This window comes from Culicoides brevitarsis, chromosome 1 (assembly GCF_036172545.1).
Source record: "Culicoides brevitarsis isolate CSIRO-B50_1 chromosome 1, AGI_CSIRO_Cbre_v1, whole genome shotgun sequence".
NCBI lineage: Eukaryota > Metazoa > Arthropoda > Insecta > Diptera > Ceratopogonidae > Culicoides > Culicoides brevitarsis.
Window position 1 is genome coordinate 17,217,833 of NC_087085.1, and position 13,848 is coordinate 17,231,680.

Here is a 13,848-nt window from a genome sequence, read left to right on the forward strand (position 1 = left end):
CACAAAAAAAATACAGAAAAAAAAAACAAAAGACACCATGTGTTTTATGTTTTTGTTTTTCCTCGTACAGCGAGAGCGACTGCAAGCACGGTGCATTAATTCTCCGATGACAATAAGAAGGATGTTGTGAATTCGTAATAATTTAATGTGCGGATTTGAGGGTGTTAATAATGCACGCAGATTCAACACCTTGTTTTTATTTCTATGCCACAATTGTTCGTCGCGGGAAATCTTTTTGCATTCAAAAAATTATAATTTCATTTGCTCTGAACTCGAATAAATAAAGAAAAATTGTTTAAATGCAGGGAAAATGGCACATGACGTGCAAAGTGCAAATAATACGACGACGTCGTTCGTATTTAAAATGCTTTAAAAAATCTGATAAAGCTGTAAAGGGGACATTTTACGACTTTTGTGTATTATTTGCTCTTGACGATCTCGATGACGACGACGACGACGAACGATGTACGAATAAAATAAAATAAAAAACAGCAGCAGCACAAAAATATCTAAGTAGATTTTCTAAACACGACAAAAATTTGTTGTTCGTAATTTTCTTTGTGACTGTGGTGCGACGGCGGCGGTATCTCTTCTTCTTCACTTCAATGGGGAGCGAAAATTACATTCTCGTGTTTGTTCCAAAAAAAAATATAAAGAGATACACATAAAAATTTGTATTGAACAATGCGACGCAAAGCCAATGAATGAACGAACATATATTTGAGATAAAATTTATTACGTTGATTAAAATGAATGCACAAAGAGAGACGTCGTTTGAACGAGACACACGGACAATGAAAATGTGCCAGGGAGAGTGATACTCACATACAGCCGAAAAATTTTGATGAATAAATGTTTTTAATATCCAGAGCGACGTCGACGACGACGAGGAATCTATTCAGGGAGGTTCAGTTGAGTGTAAAATAGATGATATGCAATTTATATTATTTTTCCCTCTAATTTTTATCGTGTTTCTTTTTATTTGCAGTATTTTGTCCGTTGTGTTTGTCTGTCTGTCCGTAACAAGTGACAGATTGCAATTTGCTAATTCAAATTATTTAAAAATTTGCCTTTTTTTTAACATGTACCTAAACCAACATATTTTGCAAAATTTTATGCAAAATAATAAATAGGAAATTTTTTCGTGGAAAATGTAACATTTTCCGAAAATATTTTTTAAATTTTTAAAATTAAAAAAAATTTAAAATTTTTAAAAAAAATCCGGAAAATTTTAGAAAAATTTTAAAAACTTCAATGAAATGAAGGACGTCAAAAAATTTTTATGAAAATCAAAAAAAAATTTAAATACTTTTAAAGGCCTTGTAAATAAGTAAAAATTCATAAAAAAAATTTTAGAAAACACCAAAAAATACGAAGAAAATTGGTAAAATATGGAAAATTTTTAAAATATTTAATTTCGTAATTTTTTGAAAAAAGAATGTAAAATACTTTAAAAATTTCAAAAATTTTGTAAAAAATCAGAAAATTTCAAGTTTTTCATTCTTGAAATGTTCTTGGAAATCTCTTGGAAAGCATCATTAAAATAAAAACTCGTAGAAATTCTCAACAAAAAATTGCAAAATTTTAAATCTTTTTTAAATGCGATAAAGCTTTATTTTTTCGACGCTTTAAATCTTTTTTTTGTACATCGTTGTGCCAACTTCTTAACATTTAATTAAATATCCATGAGAGTCTCCTCCGGTATCGATATCTTGATGATAAGTCAGAAAATTTTTCGTTACTTGATACACTCTCCCTGAATCAACGAGAAAAAGAGAGGAGTTCAGACAATAAACACAATTATCGAGATAATATTAATGGGTAATTTTAACCTATCTTAATTTATCTTTTCACACTCGATTTCAATAATTCTAAAGACACGAACGAACGAATATAAACACACGTAGCGCATTATAAACAGAAACGAGAGTACATAGTCGGGCAAGGCGGATCCGGGGGTCAAGGTGAACATTTTTACATTTTCCATGTTGACTGAAAAATTTTTAGAAAATTATTTTAAAATGGAAATCACATTTTTTGAGGGGAAACTTGGTGCTTAAACCCATAAGAAGACGTCTCTGACGTGTTTTTAATGTAATTTTCCTATAAATATTTTGATCTATTTTTAAATTTTTTCCTACGTTTATTTTTACACGTTTTATACACTCGCCATACTCAAGCAAAGATGTTGACATGCATAGTCGACGTAGATTACTAAAATATTTCTCGTTTGAACGCAAATACAAAACTATAAACATCATCATCATAAAAAAAATATTTAACAACGTGTTCAATCAATGTGGGGCGATAAGCTCGGTCTGTGGGAAATTTTCGACTGAATTGATTTTGCGGAGACCCGGTGGTTGTTGATGACCTATTTTGATTGGAAGATTTAAGAAAAAAAATGTTTTTCCTTAAATTGTTCGAGATACAAAGAATGAAATTGGTGAATGAACGATTATTTTCATGTCATTTAGTCTTTAAATAAAAAATACCTTCAACGTTAATGTAAGGCAGTCGCTACAAATCATTCACTCTTGAGTGATGACAAACATGACATACGCTGCTTAGATTGTTTCTCAGTTATTTTAGTCTTTTTGACTCCACGTCGTCTCTTTTGCGTATTTTGCTCAAGTGCAAAATGTAAATAAATTTAAACCAAAAGTGCCAGCTTGTCCTGTCCACTAAAAGTTTTCAATTTAAAATATATCGTAGTTAAATTATCCGATGAAACCCCGATAGAGACTATTATTACCTTACCACGGCATCACTATAAAAGTCCATGTTTCGCCAAGCCAAAATATCTACGAGACATGAAAATTAGGAAGATTAGATACCAACTATAAAAAGATTTTGCATTGGGACAATATTTTAGAATGTGCTTTGGGTCAGAATTTCAGAATATGCGTTGGGGCAAAGTTAAAAATGTGCATTAGGGTAAAATTTTAGAATTTGCATTGGAGCAAAATCTTGGAATGTGCATTGGGTTTTTCAAATTTCATCCCAATGCACATTCTAAAATTTTACCCCAATGCATATTTTGAAACTCTGACCCAATGCAAATTATTAACTTTGTTAATTCTGAAACTTTGACCCAATGTACATTCTAAAATTTTACCCCAATGCACATTTATAATAAGTTGGTACCTAATCTACTTAATTTTCATGTCTCGTAGATATTTTGGCTTGCGAAACACAAATTTTTCATAATGCATGGCAGCAGATTTTCTCATAGTCGGAAAAATATTTAAACTAAATCAAATCTTGTGTGCTACCTCCAACAAATTTACTTATCATTTACGGACATTTTCATCCGCACAATGTGGTTATTGGAATTTATATAAAAGCAAAGTTGTCTCGTCTCGCTCCATCGTGTGTCGTTTGGCACATTTTGCCGGAAAAGGTAACAAAATATCCGCACACAAAATGTAAAATCCCTGAATTAGTGTTGCTAACTCCCGGTGTACAACATATTAGTTTGCATTTTCATCAATTAAGGCCACACACATGTAGCTAGGGAGCCCGAGATTGCATGCGATGCGATGAAAAGACATTACACACATGTGCACATGAGACACGAGCATTGACATTGGACATCACAATCATTTGTCATGCGAGGCGTGCAACATCAAACGTTACAGCCTCTTCCATGTTCTCGTCTAATCGTTTCATTTAGAGAGAGAGATAAAGCGTTTTGTCGTCCTGATTTTGAACTTTTGCACGCAAAATATTATTCGATTGTCAATGATGTTTTATTTCAATTAATTTTGGTTGATGACAGCGAGCAGCCCAAATTAAAAAAAAAAAGAATGCGAGAGAGCGCAAGGCTATCTATTTTAGATGTGAACAACATATTTTATAACACTCTCATCATTATAATGGATGATGTTTTGTAGAAATTTTCTGCTGCTGCTGAATTTCTGCTGTGTGTATTTATTTGTGTGTGCAAGCGAGCAAGTGATTTATTTACAGCAATGTGAATGGTGCAGACATTTGACATTAGGCATGATTGAAAAATGGCAAAAGCAAATGTCCTTGCTGAATATTTTTTTTGACAATTTCTTCCTTCTTTTTTCGTCGTTACGGTTTAATGGACGACTTTTGATCTCTAAATTAGAGAGAATGGTAAAAAAATTATTTTATATGAAGTAAAAATATAAATAAATTAGGTAAATAATAAAAATTAATTAATTAAATTTTTAATTTTATAATTTTTTTTTTCAAACATTTAGATAGTTTAGTTTACAAAAAAAATGATCTGAACTTAAAATCGTTGCAAAGAATTCCAATAAAATTATAATTAATTAATTTTATAATCCGAAAAGTTAATTAAAAATAAAAGAAGTTATTTTTTTTCGCATTTTTTACTAATTTTTTAAAATAAAAATTGTGAAATTTAAATTATTTTTTTTATTTTTTTCACATAAAATTTTTAAAACAGTTTCACTGAATTTATTTTTTAATTTATTCTTTTACAGGTTCCTATTTTTGACAAGGTTTTAAAAAAAAATAATTTTGAATTTAAATCGTTTAAAATCATAGAAATATAATTTTGTTTAATTTTTTTTTTTCAAATTTATTATTGTATTTTTTAATATTTTTATTATTATTTATTTTTTTTATTATTTATTTTTTTTAAATTTAATTTTGATTATTTTTTATTTTTTGAGTTTTAAATATTTTTTCATTCAAAATACTTTGTATTTAAATTTTATTTTTTTTTTCTCAAAAAATAAATTTTATTAAAAATTTTCTTTAATTTTATATATTTCGTACAGTTTTTTGAAATAATTATTTATAATTTTAAAATAAAAAAATACACTTTAAAAAAATTTAAACAATTTCGTTATAAAAATTTTCGTTCAAATAAAAAAGTTTTCCACTCATTCTTAAAAAAAAATACCTTTAAAATCACATCGAGTAAATTATATTCACCGCTGGTCATCTTTAACGGTGATTCATTAATCATAAATTTTCTGCTTCTTGATGAAAAACGCCACCCCACATGAAAACCAACAATTTTCCAACCTCCCTACTGTTCAAAATTCAAAATGCCACATATTGCAGTGATCTTTAACATGAAACACACATTTCATTGCACGTCGTTCACAGCGCAGTCGAATACTCTTCTCGAGTTAATTGCAAATTGTTATTTCACAAAATTCGGTGAAGCGAATTCGAATCGTGGATTTATGGAAGATATCATGTAACTGGTTAGGGAAATTGTTTCAGTTAAGTAGCGGAAATGTAAAGTGAAAGAAACGCCAAATGCACAGAGAGAAGAGGATTTGATTGACTTTTAGATAAATATGACCCTGGATTAATGTAACAACATTTTCTTTTGATATTTAATGGGATTTTATTTATCCAGATTTTTTTTTTAATCCTAACTAACGGAGTTTCTTAATGCCTATTATTACACATTTACACACTTATCTAATTTGTACGTTCAAAACTTAAATCTAACTTAGTACCCTACTCTCTCGCTCACAATTTTTCTAATGATGCGAGACTAAAGCTGGTCCGTATATATAGAACGACATAACAAAGTTTATACAAAATAAAAAAAACATTAACAAGACATTTAAACGGTTTAAAACTTATTTTGCCGCCTTCTGCGGTGTTGTTCGGCGAGATGGAATAATTCGTAGATCGATGGATGGTTGTAAGTCGGTTTCTTGTAACTTTCCATGCCGTCAGTGTATCCAAAAGACACCTCCTCACTACTACCATCATCGTCATCTTCATTATTGTCGTCCTCGTGCGCATTCAAATAGTTCACAAGCGCCTTCATGCGTGACAAATCATCGCTCCGAGTAATGTGGAAACTCCTTTTATGTCTTCGTGAGATCCGTTTGTGACGCGGTGCGAAATTAGCTGCTGGCGCGAACACTTCATTCGTTGGTTCGAGCAAATCCGTGGACGAAACTCGCGAAAATTGCTTGCGACGATTCCTCATTTTACGCATTTTTCGTTCCTTGCGTTGCTTAATTTTACGTTGTGCCTTTTCAACTTTCTTTTCGTTCTTTTGCAGCATCGAACGGGACACAATGGACCACGTGCGATGAAGTAACTGGTCAGATGGGGACATGTTACGCTCCTTCAAGTCAACGGTATTTTGTGCGACGTCATTTTCGTACGAAACATCCCGTTTGTTGTGCTTTACTTCATTGGATTTCAACAAAATGTCAAGTAAGGGATGGATGGGGACATCTTCAGACCGGGACGCTTCATCGACAATGATGGACCACAAATCGCCAAATATGCTTTTGAGAACGCCCTCTTCTTGCGGCGTCACGGAACCTTGTTTGAGTTGCTCGATTATCACGGGGATCAATTGAAGCACTTCCAAATCGTTGAAACTATTGGAATTTTCATCGGCAGCAGCGACGGAAGGTTCATAGAAATCGACAGGAGGTCCAGTTACGGATTCTGTAAAGAAAAAAATGAAAGACTTGGTTTAGTTTCGTGTGACTTGGTGATTTATTGATGCGTCTTGTGAGTGTTTGTCTTAATCCTAGCACAAAATTTCCTTATTTTCTAGTATTCTTCGTCATATTCGTAACTATCGTCTAATCTATCTCTAGCGGGAGTCATTAAGGACTTTAAATGTTTCAAGTTTTCGACGTCTTGGAAAATATTTTCGCCCATTGGAGGTAAGGCGGCGATATTTTCGTTACTTTCTTGGTAGTCGTCGTCGTCGTAGTCCTCGTCATTTTCATTTTTGGGAGTTTGAGAAAGAGTTTGTTCATTTTTTTCATCAATTTGAAATTTTTCGTCTTCTATAAGTGGGTCGTTTGTCAAGTCAGGTGTTTTAAGCTCAAGTTCTTCAACGAGATTTTCGATTTTTTCAAACTCAATTGGATTTTCAGTAGATTCTGACAACGAATTTTCATCCAAATTTGGTTCAAAAGTTTTTTCTGGCTCTTCAACTTCAACATTTTCAGTCAAATTTTCATTTAGATTTGGTTCAAGATCATTTTTTTCTGGCTCCTCAAAAAAATTTTGTTCATCATTTTCAGTCGAATTTTCATTCAAATTTGATTCAAACAAATTTTTTTCCTCTTCAACCAAATTTGGTTCAACATTTTCAGTCGAGTTATCAACTAAAATCAACTTTACATTTTTTTCTGACTCCTCAACAACTTCTGGCTTCTCGTTTTGGGTTTCATTTTTGAGCTTTAACAAGAAATCAGTGGCATTATTGATGATTTCCTTCAAATCAAGTTGTTCTAAACTTTTTAATAATTGATTTTCAGTGGAAGTTGGCAAAGTTTCATTTACGTCAGAGTCTTCCAAGTTTCTGGCTTTGACTTCGGGATAGTCAGTCGTTGTTCCTTGACTCGAATAATTCCATCCCATGACGTTATATAAAGATTGCCACCAATTATATTGCGTTTGGGAGAAAGAAGGAGTTGTTGGTGTTTCAGAAGTTGTTGGAATTTCGTTTGTGAGAGTTTTAACGGTCTCATTTTCACCATTTTCGAAATCGAGTCGCAATTCAGATGAAAAATTTTCATCAGTTGAGTCAATTTCTGTGACTAATTCGACTACTTCTTCTTTTTCTGAGTCAATTTTCGTTTCCTCAGTTGTAATTTCTTCAATTTTTTCCGTTATTTCAGTGGTCAAGTCAATTTCAACCGATTTTTCAGTTATTTCAGGTTCAATTTCTGTTGTGAATTCTTCATCAACGGTTTCTTCTGAAATATTTTCCTCCATTGGTGGAGGGTATGTAACCAAATAAGGTACATGTTGATCATATTCTTGAGCAAAAATCTCATTCAGAAGGGTTTCGTCAATTTCTGTAGGATTTTCTTCCTCAAAACTTTCGTCATATTTACCTGAGTCAGTAACGGTCAACAAATTTTCTTCAATTTCCGGCGTTTCGGGAGTCAAAAGTAGTCGAGATGAGTCTTCATCGGTATCAGAAACGTTTTGAGGAGCAGTTTCAGTGACAAAAAGTTTTTCGGTGGTTGTTTCAGGGGTAGATGGTTCCGTTACTTCTTCAGTAGGTTCAGGTTTTGTCGTTTCAATGACAATTTTCTCAGTTGTTTCGACTTTTAAAGTCGTAGTTTCATCATTTTTCTCAGGAAAAACTTTTGTTGAGGGTGTTTGAGTCAAAAATTCGGTAGTTGTTTCCGTCAAAATTGTTTCAGATTTAACTTCAGTCACTAAATCTGTTGAAATTTCTTCAGTAACTTCCTCAATTTCCTGATTTTCATTCACTGACGACGCATCAAGTTCATTTTCAATCAAAAGTTTTCGCATCTCATCCTTTTCTGTCGTACTTTCGATGTCAATTTCGTCATATTTTAGTTCTGTTCCAACAGTGGTGCTCGAAACTTTTTGATATTTTTTCTTGTAATCGTCATGCAAACCTCTAAAATACCCAAACCAAGACTGGGGACGCTCATCTTCTTCCAATCCAAGGGGTTGATAAGCGATTGTCACGAGAGGTTTTTGAGTCGTTGTCGTTCCTTTGCCAAAAATGTTCAACTTTGGCAACGTAATCGGTTTAAAAAGTTGAAAAGGAGCCTTTGTTGTTGTTGTCGTTGTTGTTGGCATTTCCTTCCGTCCAAAGTCGATATTTTCGTAAATTTTATGTGCATGATGATGCAAAGGTCTATGAACTCCGTCGTGATTTGTGTTTGTAATCACATTAACGGTCACAACAATGGTTTTCGAGTCATCCACTTTAGTTGTTGTGTTTACTTTCGTCTCTCGTAGAACGTCAATTTCAACCTTTTCAGTCGTCGTCGTCATCGAGTTTATACCTGACGTCTGTGGTTCCTCACTCTTACTCTCGTTTTCCGTATCATCATTACTACTTTTATTTTTCGTTTCAACTAATTGACTAGTCTCCGCAAGTGTCTCTGACTGCGTCGTCTCACTCGAAACTTTTTCTGATTTAATTTCGGACCGATTGCTCGATGCGTTTAATAATGATATGGTGCTTTGATTGTCTATTAATTTGTCTAGTCCCACATTTTCTGTTATTATTTGAGGTCCTTTTTCATTTTTTTGATTATTATTACGATTATTATAGTCATCGTCGCCGTCAATGTGTGGCGCCTTTGTATCTTTTTTCGTATTGTCATTATTATTATGATTTATATCAATAAAATATTCACCTTGTTCAGTTACGTCGACGTCGTCGCGTGTTAATTCGGCGGCTGCAGGCAATTCTTGTCTGGGATAGTAGACTTGTTCAAGAGTGCCCGGTGCAGTTTCGTATACGACGGGATAGTGGCCCAAGAGTTGCAGTTTGCGCTTGTAAATTGCCAAGTCACGCAGGAGGGATGAATAGCTGTTGAGACCGTTGCGGGGATGGTAGCTTTTGTAATATTTGTCGAATTCGCCTGTGAATAAAAATTATTTTCAATTAAAAAAAATTGTTAAAATTTTAAATTTATTTTTATAAAAATTATTTTATAAAAAAAATTTTTTCAATCTTTTAATATAATTATTTAATATAAATTATTTTAATAATTTTAAAAAATATTAAAGTAAATTATTTTTTAATAAAAAATATTTAAAAAAATAAAACAAAAAAATAAAAATAAAAAATTTAAAAATAAAAATTATAAAAAAATATTAAAGAAAAAATTTTTTTTATTAATAAATAAATTATTTAATTAATATATAAATATTTTTTCAATTAAATTATTTTTTAATATTTTTATTTCATTAAAAAATTAATTTTAAATGAAAATTACCTTCATAATCCTCATGTACCGGAACAGCATCTGTCGCACTAATTATGATAAAAATGATTGTTTGCACAATGTTGATCAATACTAATTTATGCATATTTTTGTTTATTATTATTTTTTGTTTTTCACTAAATTTTTACGTAATTTTTTTCACACATTCGTAATCCAAAAAATATTTTTTTTATGTTATCTCTTCAATATTTCTTTTCGAACTGAGACTCTTCTTGCCAGATCCATCTGTATTTATAGTATTCTTTTAAAAAGTCCTGCACTCCTGTACGTGACGTCTCAGTCTCTTCCACATACACGTCATAATGGTGCAGTCTCTGTGTACGAAGTAACAGACATCGAAGTGCATCGTGTATACCTGCATTCGTCATACAGCGGTTGTCTGTCTCGTCTCGACTTGAGACAGAGTTCTTCGTGTTATCAGTTCATTCCACGTACCTGATGCATCCAAGTCGAGCATATGTGAGTCTCGGACAGGTATCGTTCAACGATGACAAAAGGAGTTCAAAGGATTTCCCCTTTTGCATGAAAAGGACAATTTTGCAAACGAGATACTTGTTCACCTCCTTCGTGTCTCTGTCTGGATTTCCCATCGATGCTGCTTGTTTAAAGTTATGTAAAGTCAATAATTACCTACAATTAGAATAAAAGCATGAGATTATTTTCAAAAAAATGAGAAAAAAGAATTAAAAAGTTTTTTTTTATTTAAAAAAAAAACATTAAAGAAAATACTTGTCACCAAATTAGGGATTTAGTATTAGGGAATTCCCGAAAAATATTTAAAAAATCTAGATTTTTTTAGAAATTCCAAAAATTAATGAGAACCAATAAGATTTAAAAAAATACTTTCTCATAATAATCATTAATTATCATCCATCCACCGGACTCAATTAATCAATTTCTGCAAAAAAAAAAAAAATCGAGAAAATCGGTGCCTAATTACGAAAAATTACTACCTAGGCATCTAGGAAACAGATGACGACTCGACACAACAGAAGCCAATGTAAAAAAATTGTCATGTCGAGACCATAAACGTTTCTGGTTTTGTGTCATATTCATAATTTTTTTTTTGTGACACAAACAAAAAAGGGGTCACCCATACAATAAATGTCATTGTTTTGGAAATATTGACTAGTATTTATCGTAATTAGAATATAAATATTTGTCCGAATGTTTGCTTTACATATTTTTTCGTCTAGCAGGATTTTTTTGGTTTATTTTTTTATTTAATTCGGAATAATTTTGTCTTTTTTCGGTTTTTGGATAAGTAAAAAATAAACAGATGTACGACGTGGTTAGTAGCTTTTTAATGGGTTTCTGTTTTTTTTTTGTAGGCGCTCCTTGTTGACGCTGTCTTTGCGATAAAAAGAATATTACAGAGAGATATTAACGTCGGGTTTGATGGAAGTTAGGTGACAATTTGGGGACAAGAGTTCACGATTAAAATACTGGCGGATAAGTTTTTAATTGAATGCAGAAAAAAATGGTAAGAAATTTTTGATTAAAAAATTATTTAAATTAATTAATTAAAAATAATATTAAAAAAAAATAATTATTTAAAATCATTTTTCACTAAAATTTCATTAAATAATAATTAATTTCTAAACTTTTTTTTTAATTTTTTTTTGTTAAACTATTGATAAACATAAAATTAATTTTTATTTTAAAATTTTTTAAAATTAAAATTAATTTTTAAACAAAAATATTTATTAAACAAAAACTCTTTATTAAAAAAAAAATATTTTTTAAAATTAATTAAATAAATTATTTAAAAATTAATTTTGAAAGAAAAATTTAAAATAACAAAAATTTTTTAAATTAATAAAAAAAAAATAACAAAATTTATTTAATTTTATTAAAAACTCATTAATTTTTTCGAATTTAGTTTTTGACATTTTTTTTACTTTTAAAAATTTATTTTTATTAAAATGAACTTTAGAAAAAAAAATTAAAGAATTTTTAAAATGTAAGATTTAATTGATCAAAATGCTGATTTTTTAATTTTTTTTTTTTAAATTTATTAATTTAGAACTAAAATTTATCTAAAAATTTTAATTGATCCAAATTTTTAATCAAACCTTTAAAATTTTTATATAAAAAAATCTACAAACCCGAAAAAAATTTTTGTTCATTAAAAAAAAATTCTTACACCTTTTACCAAACAAAAAACATACAACAACAACAACCCATCATTACCATTACACAACTCATCTTATCGCAAGGTCGTAACACAAATGCAAATGTCGTCCATAAACAAACATAAAAACTCATGTCGTCTAGTTCCGTTCCGTACACCCGAGAAAAACCCATAAAAACCGATAATTAAATTAAATTTTATTCCCAATGACTCCAGTTTCGAGTGATAAAGTGTCTGTATTATGACTCCTCGTAACCGTTTTGTGTCACCATCATCCGAGTCTATCTTTTGGTCACGGAGACACAATCAACAAGTGCACTTATTTAATTTTTTTTAGTAGATGCATGATAATTACCTCACAAACAAACATACTTATCTTCGAAGAGGAAGTAAAAAAGCTAAAGTCGAAACAGAAAAAGGTAGGAAATTTCATAGAGAATGACAAAAATACGAGAAACACGTTCTAATGCATTTGGCGCCGTTTCATTGAGGAGAAGAAGAAGAAGAAATGAAACATTTGAAATAATACCTTGAGATATCTTGCAGTGTGGATCTCTTCTGATTATGCAACAACGAGTAATTTTTTTCTTGTTTTTTTTTTTTTGAGTACTTAAAAATTAGTTGCACTTTGAAAAAAAAAGATCAAATTCGCAGTAACGAGAGATAAATAAGGGCTCCAATTACAAGACTGATGGCACCAATGATCTTCCTGTATTGATTAGACCAGCAAATCCGAAAAATTGCAATATTGCTCCAAATTGGAAATGCAACCAACCCGCATTTTTCTAAAAACTAAAAAAAAACTTTCTCTATTGCGAGCTTTTATTGCCTAATTTGCATAAAATGACAAAAAGCAGTCAACTCTTGCTTGCCCTGATCATTCAATTACAGAATTTTGAAGAGACAAGTGCTAAAAATTAAAATGTTTCTCTTTTTAAACATTTTTCTGTTAATTTTTAATGTTTTTCCAAAAGAGATTTTTTGTCAAGAGACTTTAAAAGAAATCGCGCCAAAGGAAGGATCCCATAGAAATGGGCGCGTTATTGGTCTTTTAGGACTTTTAGCAGGTAAGTTTATAAAAAAAATATTTTTTTCATCAAAAAAATGATTTTTTATGTTCAACAGGTCTCAACATCGTCGACAGTTTCGAGGAAGACGACGAACCTGAACAAATTTCTCCGGTTGTGATGACAAAACGTGCTCCTCCTGAATGGCTTTCCAGCTTAAAAATCGCTTTTGTGGATCCAAATGGACAAGTTGAGTTACGTAAGATTTGAAAAATTTCACATAAAACCCTCATTTCAGTTTTTAATCAATTTTTTTCAAAAGTAGTTACTCCAACTGCTTATCACGACCTACTTTTGCAACATTACTATCCACAATTTTACAACGATAGACATGGCGCTAGCATTCAACAGACAATTAAAGTGTCGTCGTCGTCAATCAAGCCGAGCATTCAACAACCACAGGCTAGTCCGATTGTGACAGAGACGACCGTCGTTAATAATTTGCCAGATATCGTAATTAATAAAGGATCCGAATTTGCATCTGGAAAGAATAAAAAACAAAAATTGAGAAAATTTAGCGAAACAACGACTGTGGATGATTTCGAGACAACGACAAATATTGATAGCACAACTGTTCCTGTTACAATTTTACGTAAAAAGAAAGAAGCAGAAGTAACAACAATCGCGCCAATTGAAGAAATTGCAGAAGAAACGACAGATTCTGTTACAGAAAATGTTGAAATTACCACGACAACGGCAAAACCAAGTCAAGAAATCCAAGATGCCCAAACCGAGGGAAGTTCCGTGTCACAAATTCTCCTTCCGCCAAGTCATACAATTGCTGTTTTCAAGCCGACGCTCCCGATGAAAGGAGCTGGTTATGGAAATTCCGTCCATGAAAATCTAGATCAACTTTATTTGACTACGGAAATGCCGCTGGTGCCTTCAAATAAGTTTAAAAGGCATTTCAAACCAAGTCCAC

General features: G+C 31.3%; 1 protein-coding gene across 1 annotated transcript; it reads right to left on the reverse strand.

Moving 5' to 3' along the window:
- Positions 1–5,593: 5,593 nt before the first annotated feature.
- LOC134837364 (putative leucine-rich repeat-containing protein DDB_G0290503) lies at positions 5,594–9,810 on the reverse strand. Its single transcript, XM_063852735.1, has 3 exons — positions 9,717–9,810; positions 6,567–9,359; positions 5,594–6,432 (listed from the first exon to the last, which is right to left on the reverse strand). Exons 1-3 carry the CDS (start codon positions 9,808–9,810, stop codon positions 5,594–5,596), a joined length of 3,726 nt encoding a protein of 1,241 aa, XP_063708805.1.
- Positions 9,811–13,848: the final 4,038 nt, after the last annotated feature.